Source organism: Erythrolamprus reginae, chromosome 4 (assembly GCF_031021105.1).
Source record: "Erythrolamprus reginae isolate rEryReg1 chromosome 4, rEryReg1.hap1, whole genome shotgun sequence".
NCBI lineage: Eukaryota > Metazoa > Chordata > Lepidosauria > Squamata > Dipsadidae > Erythrolamprus > Erythrolamprus reginae.
The window spans coordinates 70,205,368-70,221,252 of NC_091953.1; the positions used below are offsets into that span (position 1 = coordinate 70,205,368).

Here is a 15,885-nt window from a genome sequence, read left to right on the forward strand (position 1 = left end):
TTCTTCACTTACTATTTTCCCAACATTGAGGACTCCTATATTAACCTGCTCCTCTTTATACAAATCCTCATAATATTTTCTCATTATCTTCTCTAGCTGCTCTTTACCATATCTAACCTCTCCACTAGAGTCTCTCAGTGCTAATATACACGATTTTTCTTTCCTCTTCTTCAAATATCTGGCCATTTGCAGCATTGATTTTGTCCCCCAGCTCAATGTCTTTTGTCGCATCATCATTCTCATTTTGTTCCATTGGATCTCATCATACACCATCAATTGTTTCTTTTTCAATTTCAATAAACTATTCCAATCCCTACTTTTAGTTAATCTTAGCTGCTCTTGTATCAATTCTATTTCCCTTATCTTCATTTCCCTTTCTCTACCCTACCTCTTCCTAATATCTGCTTCTGTACATATACATTGTCCCCTCATATAGGGCTTACATGTGTCCCACGCAATTGATTGTTTAATACCACCCACATCATTAATTCTAAAATATTCACATAACTCAGTCTGCAATTTATCCTTTATCTTGTTCACTAGCAGTTACAACTGCATTATATCTCCAAATTCTTTGATTGTGTTCCTGACCTATTTCCAATTTTGCCAATAGTGGGGCATGATCTGACAACCAAATACTTTTAATATCTACTTTTATAACTTGTATATTGCCCACCCTGTTCATTAATATATAGTCAATACAACTAAATGTATGATACCTTGCTGAATAATATATACCTCTATTTGGAATATCTGCATGGGGATCCACCATATTAAGTCTATTTAAATGTAACATCTTACTATTACCAATCCCATTTGTTAATTGTATATTAAAATCTCCTGCCAAAAACATTGTGCCCTCCATAAAATTATCCAACTTCCTCTTCATATTTATTATAAAATGTTTTGTTTTCATATTCGGGGCATAAATTGCTGCCAATGTCAACTTCTTTTGATTAATTTTCCCTTTAAGAAATAACCACCTCCCATCTCTATATTTCTGAACTCCAACCTCTCCAAGTAAAACCCTCTGATGAATTAGAATCACCGTACCTCTACTATTTTGCGTTCCTTGAGAGTCATATACCCATTTCCAATTTCTATCATTAATCAATTTTTCTCTTCCTCCCCGTCTTTTATGTGTTTCTGTCAAAATCATAATATCCACCTTATTTTGCTTAGCCATCCTCAATATCCTGTAACGTTTCAAATCTGATCCCAAACCATTCATATTTAAAACCATTATATTACACTCACTCATAATACACAAAAATAACCCTTTCCCTCTCTTGTTTTGCTCTTGGTTTACTTATTTTCCCCTTCCTTACCCCAGTCACCCCCCACAAAGTGCTCCCCCACCAAAAAGGGGGAGGACAAGAAAAAACCTTTTCCAGTCATGAGGCACATTCTCCTGATTGCATTCCCACACTACTAAGTTCCACTATCAATCACTTTTAAATATTATTAGAGAGAAAAAAATGCCCTCCCACCCTCCCTTATCCATTTAGATCAGTGGTTCTCAACCTGGGGGGTCAGGACCCCTTTGAGGGTCGAACGACCATTCCCAGAGGTTGCCTGAGACCTTGGGAAAAGACAATTTCCCATGGTGTTAGGAATTAAAGCTTCTATTCTAGCACCTTGGAGCATAATTTTACAATCTGACCAATCAGGCATTTACAGTGGGGGTGTTCCTCTGATCTTCCTGCCAATCAGCTTAAAGCTCTGTTGGGAGAATTGGCACTAGACTTATGGTTGGGGGTCACCAAAACATGAGGAACTATATTAAGGGGTCGCAGCATTAGAAAGGTTGAGAATCACTGATTTAGATAATATCTTCTTTTACTTTTTAAATTTCCTTTACCATTTTCCCTTCTCTCCCCAACAAAAATAAAAGTTAACACTACATTCCAGAAACATCTCCAAGGGAGGGGCGACAAAATAACTTCTTCGCTTTTTTCTCACGCTGGGCTCTTGTTTTCCTCTGCTCCCTTCTGATGGCCTCCACCTGCCCCATTAACTCGTTCAGCTGTTCCTCCCTTTGCCTTTCCTCCTCGTCTGGGGTACTGTGACCACTGAAATAATCTTCTCCTCCTTCTCCTCCTTCTCCTCCTTTTGGCTCACCAACTGGTCTGCTCTCCCCTCCTTCTGATCCTTGTGCTTCGCTTTCTTCAAGCCCAATTCCCAGTTGATGCAATAGTGCCTTTCCCGCCTCCAGTGATCGTGCTCTATACATCTTATTTTCTTGGAACACCAAAATAACAGCTGGAAATCCCCAAGTAAACCTTTTTCCACTTTGATAAAAACGGCTTGAAATTGGGCGTAAGACAGCTCTCGCTCTCAAAGTTTCCCAAGAGAGATCTCTCAGAACTCTTATCTCATTTCCATCTTACTTAAGCCCGGCACAACTTTTCAAAAACTTGTAGATGATCTTAGCTTTTTTCTCACTGACCAAGGCTATAGCAATGTCTCTTTGTCTCTCTCGGTTTCTTTTTTTAAAATATATATATAATATCTTTATTGAATTTTCCATAAAAAAGACAGACAAGACATACATACATTTAACATCTATTTGGGGTTGCAATTACCCCACTTATTTTAGAAGTCATTCTAGTACAGAAAAAGAATTCTCTAATAACTTATATAATAAACTTAATAATTTGAATGAAAAAAAGAATTTTTGTTTTTATATAATTATTACCTATAAGGTTAACAAAATAAAACTATTTCTAATATCTATACATATTTTTGAATCATTTAAATTTTTGTTTTTTCCCTTTTGTTTAACCATACATAAAATGTATTCCAAATATTATAAAATTCTGATTCTTCTTGATTGTTTAACCACCTTGTCATCATATCCATTTCAGCACATTCTATAAATTTTCTTATTACCTCATCTTCCTTAGGAATGTCTCCTCCCTTTCAATTTTGTGCAAAAACTATTCTAGCTGCTGTCAGGATATGAATAATTTAAAAAAATCCTTTTTGTTTTTTTTATTCGTTATACCTAATAAAAATAATTCTGGCATTTTCTCTATGACCTGTAAAGTAATTTCTTTTATCCACTTTTCTATTATATTCCAATATGACTTAGTTTTGTGGCAAGCCCACCACTGATGGTAAAAAGAACCTATTTCTTGTTGACACTTCGAACAATTTGGAGACATGTTTGGAAACATCTTTGCAATTCTGTTTGGTGGCAGATGCCACCTATAAAACATCTTAATTTGATTTTCTTTTAATGAAACTGATTTTGTCATTTTCCAATTAGATACCCAAACTTTTTCCCAGGTTTGTAAATCAATTTCTCTTCCTAAATTTTTACACCAACTTATCATATTGTCTTTCAAAGCCTGATCTATGTTTTTATATCCTATCATGTATTTATATGCTTTCCCTATTAATTTACTCTGATTTGTAATTAACAAATTTCCTAAAATGTTTTTCCTCTTCCTAAATGAATATATTTTGATATTTTTTTGGTATCTAGACTGTATCTGAACATATTGCCACCAATCTAGTGTTATTCTCTCATCCTGTAATTTTTGTCTTAATTTTAATTTCATTTGATCATCTATTAACTCTTTGTATTTTAGTATCTTCCTTTCCTGGATTAAATTATGGTGGCAAATCGCATCTAATGGAGAAATCCATTCTGGAATAGTTAGAAAATTATCTTTCTTTATATCTTTCTAAACATCTAATAAATATTTTCTTATTATATGTTTCTTAAAATAAGAATGCGTTTTATCCTTCCCATACCCAATAAAGGCATGCCAGCTAAGCATAAGATCATGACCTTCCAAGTTTAATATTCTTCTATTTTCTAATGTTATCCAATCTTTAATCCAAGTTAAAGCTGCAGCCTGATAATACGTCTTCCAATTAGGTAATGCAAATCTTTCTTCTATGTCTTCTAATGTACTTAATTTTATTCTTGCATTCTTTCATTGCCATATAAATTTCCTATCATTGTTAAGTCCTTAAAAAATTTCCCTCCTGGGTTTATCGGTAATACCTGAAATAAAAATAATACCCTAGGTAATATATTCATCTTGATTGTTGAAATTCTCCCTATGAGAGATAATTTCAAATTATTCCATATTTCTAAGTCTTTTCTAATTTCACCAATAAGTTTCATATAATTGTCATTTTTAAAGATATAATTTTAGATGTAATCCAAATTCCTAAGTACTTCACTTTTTAAACTATCTTCATGTCTGTAATGCATTTTAATTGTCTTTTCTGTGTTTCTGTCATATTTTTAACAACTAGTTGGGTCTTATTTCTGTTTGTTTTTAAGCCCGCTACATTACCATATTCTTCTATCTTTTCTATCAAGTTAGGTATTGTTATTATAGGATTTTCAATTATAAAAGTCAAATCATCAGCGAAGGCTTGCACTTATAGGTTTCTTTTCCTATAGTTAATCCTTGAATTTTATTGTTTGCTCTTATCTTTATCAATAGAGCTTCCAAAGTTAGAATAAATAATAAGGGTGAGAGAGGGCAACCATGTCTCTCTCCTTTAAAAATTTCAAACTTTTCAAGTTGTTCATTATTTAATATAATTTTTGCTATCTGATTTGAATATATCGCATTTATTACAGTTACAAATTTTATTCCAAAACTCATTTTATTTAATTGTATTTTAATAAATGTCCAATCTACATTATCGAAAGCTTTTTTGGTGTCCAAAAACATTAATGACATTTGTCTTCCTGGGTATTGTCCATAAAATTCTAAAGTATTTATAATCGTTCTTAGATTATTTTTTATTTGTCTGCCTGGTAGAAAAACATTTTGATCTTCATGAATCTTCTCGCATAGAATCTTTTTAAGTCTTGATGCATAGATTGAAGTGAAAATTTCTTTAATTTGTTCAGTAGTTGATTTCGAAGCACAGGCCATATCTATTCTTGTCCAAATTTTGTGGGGGTTGGAGTAAAAAGTATATTGTCTAATTAAAGGGTGTCGTTCCCTCCAAATATCATTTAATAATAATTCTGACCTCATTTTCTGAAAAGTGGTAGGCAGTATTGTTTTCTTTTTCTTATCCCTCTTTTTACCCGAATGGTCTAAAGCAGTGTTTCCCAACCTTTTTTGAGCCGCGGCACATTATTCATATTTTCAAAATCCTGGGGAACACTGAAAGGGGTGGGGGGGGGCGGGCTAAAGAAAAGTTTGGACAAAAAAACCCTCTCTCTTCCTCCCTTTCACTCTATTTCTCCCTCTTTCTCTCTTTTCCTTCCTTCCCTTCTTTCTCTCTCTCCATCCCTCTTTCTTTCTTTCTTCCTCTCTTTTTTGTTCTCTTTCTCTCTCCCTCCTTCCCTTCCTCTATGTCTTTCTCTCTCCCTTGCTCTCTTTCTCTCCCTGTCTCTCTTGCTATCTCTTTCTTGCTTTTTTCTCTCTCTCTTGCTCTCTCTCTCTTTCACTGTCTTGCTATATGTCTCTTTCTTTCTCTTTGCCTCTCTTGCTATCTCTCTTTCTTTCTCTCTCTTTCTCTCTCTCTTTTTCTCTTGCTATGTCTCTCTTTCTTTTTCTCTCTCTCTGCCTCTCTTGCTATGTCTCTCTTTCTCTCTCTCTTTCTCTATCTCTCTTTCTCTGCCTCTCTTGCTATGTCTCTCTTTCTCTCTCTCTCTGCCTCTCTTATATGTCTCTCTTTCTTTCTTTCTCTCTCTCTCTCAGCTGACTGCAAGCGGGAGCCCTGACGGCGGCAGCTGGACGTGCTGCTGGACACCGTATATGCCAGGCCCGCAGCGCCAGCATGTACGACATCCAGCAGCACGTCCAACCGCCACCGTCAGGGCTCCCGCTTGCAGTCAGCTGAGAGAGAGAGAGAGAGAGCGCTCCCTCTCGCCGCCGCCATCTCCCCGTGACTGCCTGCATCCGCTGCGGCCGCCCCCCCCGCTCCCATCACCAGTGCCCTCCCGCCGGGCTACAAAGGACACTTGCCGTCTACGCCAGAGAAGCTCCAGCTGGGCGGGGCGCTGCCAGTACTTCCGTCCTGGGGCTCCCGCTCGCAGCTGTCCCCCGGCTCCTGCTCGATGCCGCAGTTTTCGGCGCTCTCCTGCTGGGCCCCAAAGAAGGAAGGCGGGAAAAAGGCGCGAAGAATGGAGCTCTCCTTCTTCCTGCCTTCCTTCTTTGGGGCCCAGCAGGAGAGCGCCGAAAACCGCGGCATCGAGCAGGAGCCGGGGGACAGCTGCGAGCGGGAGCCCCAGGACGGAAGTACCGGCAGCGCCCCGCCCAGCTGGAGCTTGGCAGCACACCTGGCCATGTCTCGCGGCACACTATGGAAACGCTGGTCTAAAGATCTGTTCGAAATTGCATTGAAATTGCCAATTATAATCATATTTTCAATATTTAGTTCGTTTATCCTTTTGATGTAATTGTTTATAAAATTCTATTTGTTTATCATTAGGTGCATAAATAGAGACGATAACAAGAGGTTTTGGATCAACATTCAATTGTACAATTAATATTCTGCCTTCCTGATCATTATATGGATCAGTATATGGGGTTTATTGAATTTTCAATATAGATTGCAACACCTCTTTTTTTATTTGCTAAACTAGCATACATATTCCCTATTTTTGGATTATATAACAATTTTCTATTGGTTTTTTTAATATGGACTTCTTGTAGGATCACTATCTGTGCTTTTTGCTTTTTAAGTTTAGAAAATATTTGGTTTCTTTTTCTTGGTTCATTTAATCCATTTACGTTTACTGAAAATATTTCCATGTCTTCTGACAAGGTTATTTGTAATACTTCTTTTTTCTTTAGATTCTTGCTGTGGTTGTTTTCTTCTTGCACCTGTGTCTTCCTCTTTTTCCTGGCTGGTGGCCCCCAACTCATCATCTTTCCTTATGGATACTTCCTTTGTTGGTTGCTCGAATTTACGTATACCACTTGTTTCATAGAATTCTCTGGCATCTTCAATATTCTCTAGTTTTACTCTTTGAGTTTGCCAATACAGAGAGAGGCCTTCTGGTATAAGCCAGCAGAAGGTGATATTTTTTTAAATTAATATTTTAGTCAGGAAATAGTATTCCCTTCTGCTTTCTCGTACTCTTCTTCGAACTTGTTTTAGAATTGTAATTTCTTTTCCTTTATCTTGCAGTTTTTCATTTCTTGTCTACTTCAAGATGTCCTCTTTTATGGTATTCCTCACAAATTTAATGTGGACTTCTCTCGGTAAATTATGTCTTTGAACATAGCTAGTTTGGACTCTGTAATGTTCATCAATTTCTTTTGTTAGTTCCTGTGGTTCCACCTGAAGAATTCTTCCTATAATTTCTGCCATTTTTGCTTGTAAATCTTCATCTTTTTCTTCAGTTATATTCTGGAATCTCAGGCCATAGGATGCACGTTGTAACTCTAAATACGTGATTAATTCGTCGTATCCTTTATTTGGAAAGTCGGTTCTGTCTTCAAAGTCATCTATTCTTTGTTCAACTTTGTCTATTTTCCCTTCCACTGTCTTGATTCTTTGTTCATTCTCTTTCAAAGTCTGTTGTATTTCCACAATTTTATCATCTACTTCTTTCATCTTTTCTTTCATTTCTCCTGTGTCAACTTTCATTTCTGCTTTTAACTCTTCACGTTGTTGTTTGGCTTCAGTTTGGGATTTCATCATAAAGTCTTGCATAGCAGCCAATGTTTCCTGGATTGTTTGTAGTGTAGGCTGTTGTTGTGATTTCTCTTTCTCCTTTCCTTTGCCCTTGGCTAACATACTTGTAATTGTTTTTTGGTGCACAGGTGAGGGCAATGGAGATACTTGTGGAGATATAGATGTGGTTAAAGTTGGTTTTTTTATTGTCTTTGTGGTAGTGAGAGTACTTGTCATCCTGTGTGTATCTTAGAACTATACCTTACGCGGCTGCGTTCAGCTCCCAGGGGGTGGAGAAAACCTGGAGTTTAAGGGGGAGGGAAGAAAGCGGGCCTGCAATTGGCCCCCTTCTTTCCAGCCTTTATTTGAAAGGAACTGTTGCTGCCCTATGGTTGCAGAGCAGCAACAGTTCTTCTAATTTCCAATTCCAGCGCAGAGGTCAGACCTCTGTGCTGAAATTAGAAATTCCCGCGCTGAGTTTTGAAATCTCGTGCGCTACAGCGCACAACTCAGCTTAGGGGGAACATTGATTTGAATACAATATATCTTGTTTATAGCAAACAGATTAGTAGAAAAAGTGGGATGGGAAAGTTTCTTATTATTAATTGTGCATAGTCAACCAAAATAAATGGTTTTTATGTAAGATTTTAATATAATGATGTATTTGTTTATCGTAATGGCATATTCTATTCTCATATCTTTTCTTCTATCCTTTCCCTGATATTCACTACTACCTGTTTTTATTCTCTTTAACTTTCAATTTGTATTGGACAAAATAAAAAAATAAAAAATAAATAAATAAATAAATAAAACGAACAGCAGATGGAAGCTGAAAAGGTAATTTGGTTTAATTTTAAAGACAATTTAAATTAAGAAATGAAATTAAAATGCAGTGGAATAAGTGTGAGATTTATTTGTTTGTTTGTTTGCTTGCTTGCTTACTTTCTGGATTTCTCTGCCACCCCAACTAATTGATGTTATTGTAAGAAATTAGGAATTGTGGGCGATTAGTAATATTGCTTATGTATTAAGAAGAAAATAAGTTAAGATAAAGAAATATGTGAAGAAAATATTTTTTTAATGGGGTAAAAGTTTTTTATTTTTTCTCTACTTTTAAACAGTGCAATATCATATACCTTCAATCTTCAATACAATACAATGAATTTACATTTATATTCGGTATTTATCATCCAACAATATGCTGCCTCCTTTACTTTTATCACATGGAAAACTTTCATATAAACTTTTCAATATCATTATACAAACTTACAATATTATTTACTATTACATCTCATCTATTTGCTTTTACTTATCTATTAAATTTTATTACATTTAGGCCAAAGTGGTTATTTTCAAATGTCATACATCCTTATTTACCTCTTAAAATTTTCTTTACCCTTATCATATACGAAATGCTCTTAAAATAGAAAAGTTATTTAACCTTAAATATTAATTACCCATACTTAATCATCAAAATTTTATAAGATATTATCATAACCGTATCATTCCCAAGGAAAGAGAGGAAACCAAATTATATCACTTAAATCTACTTATTTTCTATCATTACATATCAACACCATCGGTTTAATAAAACCTTGTTCAGTTCTTAATGGAAATATAGTACAGTGGTCCCTTGACTTTTGCGGGTCCGACTTTCGTGGAAAGGCTATATCACGGGTTTTCAAAAAATATTAATAAAAAACTACTTTGTGTGTTTTTTAAACATTTGAACGTTTTCCCACAGCCGCCCGATGTACAATACTGTGCGTTTTAACTCTCCTCCTCCCCTCCCACCCCAGCCATCCTGCTTCTTTAAATAAAAGCTCCGCTTCTGCCCCAGCCTCCCAATCCCTCCCCTTTAATTCTCAGAGCGTTGGTATGCTCCACTTGAAGCCAAGCCTTACTGCTGCCTGCCACTGCCGCCCCTTCTCCCCCCATTCACCTAAGCTGTCTCCCTTAGTAGTAGTGTCCAATCTCCCAGCTGACCGGCCTGGAATCCCGGCTTTGAATCCTGGCCTGGATCCCTCTTGCCTTGAGCTTCCCCTGCCCTTCCCCTGAGCACTGGTGCTGCCACCGCCGCCATGGGAGATGCCAACAGCAAGCACAACAAAGCCCCAAGCTTGCTGCCCCATTGCCCCTGTGGGTTCTGGGGGTAAGTAAAACCAGGAATGAAAGAGGGAGGGGGAGGAAGGAAGGAAGGGAGCATCTCTACTTTGTGGAAATTTGACTTTCACGGGCGGTCTTGGAACGTATCCCCCACAAAAGTCAAGAGACCAGGGTATTCGGTTATCAATCCGCCTAATCAGTATAAATTTCTTTTATCTAACAACCTTTAATAAAATAATACCACCCCTTCTATCATTATATCTATTTCTCATGTTTCATCATGTTAGCCTATTGTAACTGTACTTTCTTTTTTCTTTAAATGTTTTTATTATTTTTCAAAAGACAGACATTACAGACATAACACATAGCATAAAAAGGAGCTACATTCTCTCCGCTCAAAGTAGAAGTCTTCGTTGTACAAAAGAAAAAAAACCTTATTATTGTTCAGATCAATTCAGAGAATTATAAAAATTACAATTCGCTGTTTGAAAACAAATCCTATGATATATTGAACTATATATATTTTCTGGGGAAAAAACTGATTATAAGTTAAATCAAATCAAAGAAATACGTTCTGTTATAAAGCATAGGTAGCTAAATTGTTTTTTCTAGTGAATTTAACTTTTTGATTTAATATTTCAACATCCTTATACATTTTTTAAAATTCCACCAGATATATACTATCTGTCAAATATTATAAAATTCCGATTCTTCTTGGTTATTAACCGCCTCGTCATCATATCAAGCTCTGCGCATTCTATAATTTTCCTAAATATGTCGTCTTTCGGTGTCTCCGTTTCTTTCCATCTTTGTGCAAAAACTATCCTAGTAGCTACTAATATATGAATTATTAAGTAATAAATAGCATCAATTATACTAAAGAATTTGGTACCAAAATTCATTCTGTTCAATTGCAATTTCATGAAGGACCAATCCACATTATCAAATGCTTTTTTTTGCATCTAAGAATACTAATGCCATTTGTTTTTCTGGATATTGTTCATAATATTCTAGTGTGTTTATAATTGTCCTCAAATTATTTTCAATCTGCCTGCCTGGTAAAAATTCATTTTGGTCTTCATGTATTATTCCATTCATAATATTTTTAAGTCTGAAGGCATATACTGAAACAAAGATTTTGTAATCTACATTTAATAAGATTGGCCTATAATTTTGGATTTTTTCCTTCTCTGTACCTGGTTTGTATATTAAAGTTATTAAAGCTTCTGACCAGGATTTGGGGATTTTACCATCTGCGATTATGTTATTAAAAATCTCTAACATATTTGTTATAAGTATATTACTATTTAACTTATAAAATTCCGTCGGTATAGCATCGGGTCTGGTAGCTTTATTATTTTTCTGGTTCTTAAGTACTTATTGTAATTCAACCATTGTAAATGGTGCATTGAGTTTTTGTTGTTGTTCTTCTGTTATTATTGGTAAATCTATTGAACTTAAAAATTCAAAGGCCATATCTTCTACTATGTTTTCTTTTTGGTATAATTTTTTATAAAATTCTGACACTATCTCCTTCTTTTCATCTGTTCTGTATCTAAGTGTGCCTTTACTATCTTCTAATTTCTTTATTATTTTAGATTCTCTTTGATTCCTTAATTTATATGCTAACCAACGTCCCGGTTTATTTGCATATTCAAAATATTCCTGTTTGGCGCATTTTATTTTTCCAGCTATTTGTTCTTGTTCTATCAAATTTATTTTATGTTTTATTAAATCCATTTTCCTTTTAACTGTATTATCATCTTGATTACTTTGTGACATTGCTTCTAAATCTTTTAATTCTGCCTCTAATTGTTGAAGTTGTTTCTTTTTCTCTTTATTCTTTTTTGCTGTATATGAAATTGTCAGGCCACGTATATACGCCTTCATTGTGTCTCACAATTTTTTTGGTGTAGTATCTATATTTTTATTTATATTAAAGAAGATTTCTAATTCTTTTTCTATCCATTCTGTATATTGGGGGTCTCTAAAATATTTCTATTCATTCGCCAATTGGTCGATTTTTTATTTCCTTTCCATAAAATTACTAACGGGTTATGATCTGCCCAATTATTTGTTTCTATTTCAATATTTGAGATATATTCTGAAATGTTTGTAGGGGCCTATGCCATATCTATTCTGGTCCAAATTTTATGAGGATTTGAATAGAAAGTATATTGTTTATTTGATGGATGATGTTCACGCCAAATATCTTGCAATGATAGTTCTGAACTCATTTTCCAAAATGTTGTTGGTAAAATTGTTTTCTTTTTCTTATCTTTCTTTTTACCTGAATGGTCCATTTGACTATTAGAAATAACATTAAAATCTCCAACTATTATCATATTTTCAATAGATAACTCAATTATTTTATCATGTAATTTCTTGTAAAATTGTTTTTGGTTTTCATTTGGTGCATAGATCGATATAATGACGAGAGGTCCTGTTTCTAATTTTACTTGTGTTCTGCCGCGTGTCCCAACCGCCCGTAATTACAGGGTAATTAGTCCAGAAAGACACACACCAAACAATAGAAAGAAAACCAAAAGTCTTTATCAACAGAAAAGCAGAAAAAAAATCCCTTTTTAAATGTCAAAGGGATTTTCTGGTACACACAAGGCACAGGTTAAATGCAATCCAATTTCTCACCCAGTAACTGGGAAAATTGAGTCCAATTCCAAAGTCCAGAAAGTCCACACACAGCCTTGAACAGGGAAACAGCAAAAACCGTGATCTTGACGAAACTATGAATCAGATAAACTTCCCTGAGGCTAAACCAACACGCTGCTCTTTTTATCTGTAGCACTAATTACAGCAGCCCCACCCAATCACAGGTGGCCTCACTTATCTCCTGTAATAATCCTTCAGTTGTTTTCTTCTATGCATCACTCTACTCATGCGTGGATCTGTCATAAGTTCTTGTTCAGAATCCAGGGATGATAAGGATGATTAATCTCCTCCTGGGATGTCTGCCAAACTACCCCCTTCCCTGCTACTCACGCTTCCTTCGTCAGAGGAGCCTTCATCGGGAGATTCTATTGGGAGCAAAACAGGCCTGTAGGATGTGGATGTTTCCCCCCACATTCACCTCCACATTCCTTGGGGCAGGAGCTGGGCCAGAGCTAACCACAACACTCTATGTTTTTTTCACTGTATACCCAGTGTAATCATCTTCCCTAATCTATTTGTATTTTTTCACTGCAAACCCAGTGTAATCATCTTCCTTAAGCTATTTATGTTCTTTCACTGTAAACCCAGTGTAATCATCTTTCCTAATCTATTTCTATTTCTTCACTGTAAACCCAATGTAATCATTTTTCCTAATCTATTTCTATTTCTTCACTGTAAACCCAATGTAATCATCTTCCCTGATCTATTTGTATTTTTTCTGTAACTTTTCTTACTCTATTTATTCCATAATTACTATATATTAATATTTCATCATCATCAATAAATTGATTCTCTATATTTTTTTCTAAATTATTTTTAAGTTATTTTTCTAAATTAACTGAATTTTTTTTATTAATTTAATAATTTATTAAACCTTTATTATTTTTTATCTTTAATGATCAGAATCAATATTCTGTAATTCCCAAGAGTAGTATCATCCTTCTTCTTATCCCTTCCTTTCTTCCCATTAATGCATACAATAAAATATTATATAAAAAAGTATAGTAGCAATATAAATTAAAGCAGCATCAATTATAAATTCCTCTAAAAAAACCAATTATCCTGCTCAATTTATAGATTTTTAAATCTTGATGATATTCAGCCTATGCATTTCTATTATTATTATTTATTATTTATTATTATTATTATTATTATTATTATTATTATTATTATTATTATTATTATTACTTTACCCTTCCTCATTGTATTTCCCAATTGCATAACAACATATTATAAGAGCCATATACTGTAGTTTCAAATAGGCATTTATCATAAATTAATCTATTTATCAAATCAATTATTATTTTGTACTTTCATAATTGTCCAAATCTTCTTTCCTCCATTCTTCTTCTTTCTTTAACACATTTGTCCCTTGTGTAACAGCCTACATACCATAATTAAATATTCTCACATCATATTCAATCTATTCACTTCACTCAGACAGTTCCTAGGTTTTTACCATCATCCAACAATAACAACTAATATACTCCTTTTTTTCCTCACAGGTAAACAAAGAAGGTTCTTTGTAACTTCACTATAGTAGATAAGATGTTTCCAAAGCAAAGTCAGCATTTGTTGGGGAATAAATCCAGAATTTCTCTTGTAATAGGCCCTCCAACCAGCAGGTGGAGTTGTTTTGCAAATTCCCCAGAGTTCCTTTATTTTCTTACATGAAAACTGAAATCTCTCAGTAAAATAAGAGGTAATCTATCTTCTTAAAAAATATTACTATAATCCAAATTATATATCTTTACTTGTTAAATCCACTTTTGGGCTCTTGCTGTTTCAGAAGATTTTGCTGTCTCCTCACCACAGATACAGCCGCTTCCTCCCATTTCCGGTAACTTTATTTTTTACTCCAAACTCAAAATAAGCTAAAACAGTCTGAAATCTTTATTTGGCCACTTCACTCACCAGCACAGTTTAAAATTCCATCTTCACCTCGCCAGCAAAGTTCATAGCATACTCTTCCCAAAACAAAGTCAGCATTTGTCGGAAAGTAAGTTCAAATTTTCTCTTGTAGTAGGCCCTCCAACCAGCAGGTGGGTGTGTTTTGCAAATTCCACAGAGTTCCTTTATTTTCTTACTTGAAAACTTAAATCTCTTGGTAGATAAGAAGTAAATCAATCTTCTTAGATTTTTTTTAGGATATTACTATAATCCAATTTATATATCTTTACTTGTTAAATCCAGTTTTGGGCTCTTGCTGTTTCAGAAGCTTTTACTGTCTCCTCACTGCAGATACAGCTGCTTCCTTCCATTTCCAGTAACTTTATTTTTTATTCCAAACCCAAAATAAACTAAAACAGTCTCCAATTTTTATTTGGCTGCTTCACTCATTAGCACAGCTTAAAATTCTTCCTTCATCTCTCCAGCACAGTTCTTAGAGTTCTCTTCCCAGGTGTTCTCTCGCTGCTTCAATCCTTGCATTGCGGTATCAGTGCCACGGCTTAGGTCGGCTCAGGCATGGCAGCTTGGCCGATTTCACACTACCACCAGTGGAGGTCAAGCCAGTTCATCTGGGGGGGTATGCTGACCCCAAACCGGACCCCCTGAAGTGACCCATCTTCACCTCCCCTCCAGGGATGATCTGGCCCAGTTCCATGGGAACCAGGACCCTTGGATGGTGGGGATTCAAAGCACCTCCAGAGGTGAAGGGGAACTTCGTGCCGTTGTGCCATTGGCACTGCCCCCTCCCATGAAGAAAATATTATGGTTGAAATTGAAAACAGAGATATGATATTAATGGATTGTTATGTATATGAAAAGATATGTAAGAATGATCCAGACAACACTTTGTTCATAAAATATGTATTTTGGGGGGAGGGAGACAAAAATTTGTAATAAAAATTGATTTAAAAAAAAGATGACATTATAACAAAATGCTGTTTAATAGGCAGATAATAAATTTACAGCTAGCAAATCCTGCCCTTGCTTTCAAAAGATATAGCATTGAAGATGAGTAATATAGAAAAATGAAATGATTTATAGTTTCAAATTCTTTTAGAAAGTGGTGAACCAATTTGAACAGCAACAAATGCAATATTTTGTATCACTGAATTTTTGTTCCTAATGCCTGCAGAAGATCATGAATTAAAAAATTCAAGGGAAACATTGCTGGATGCATCAACGTGGTATTTTTTTTACCTTGAATCTCTCCCAGAGGAAGTGTTAGGTTCCTCTCAGGTGGGGTGTACCGTAAAGCAACAATTATTTCTCCTTTATAGTGCAGCCCAATATCAGTGGCAATCTCCATCTAAAACAAGAAAGTAAAATAGTCTTGTTTAATAAATATTCATCTCCACTTTTAGAACATATTGCACATTGTTTTGAGGTATACATTAAAAGCAGAGCAATCTAAAAGAGAAGTATACAGATGAAGATTAGCTTCAAATGACCAAACCTCTACTTCCTACACTCTATGAGCTTCTAGCAAGGAAGTAGGTAGTTTTTTTTATTTCTTTAAAATTGTCATAAAATTGAGTTGAAGCCACTCAA

At 35.1% G+C, this 15,885-nt stretch overlaps 1 protein-coding gene across 7 annotated transcripts in view; it reads right to left on the bottom strand.

Annotated features, from left to right (window-relative positions):
• The window catches only part of SYTL5 (synaptotagmin like 5), a 287,041-nt gene that overhangs the window by 37,343 nt on the left and 233,813 nt on the right, over positions 1-15,885 (bottom strand). For all 7 annotated transcript variants that reach the window (XM_070750583.1, XM_070750580.1, XM_070750584.1 and 4 more), the window contains one exon: positions 15,535-15,643. In XM_070750583.1, coding sequence (XP_070606684.1) covers positions 15,535-15,643 — 109 coding nt within the window. The remainder of the gene's footprint in view (positions 1-15,534; positions 15,644-15,885) is intronic.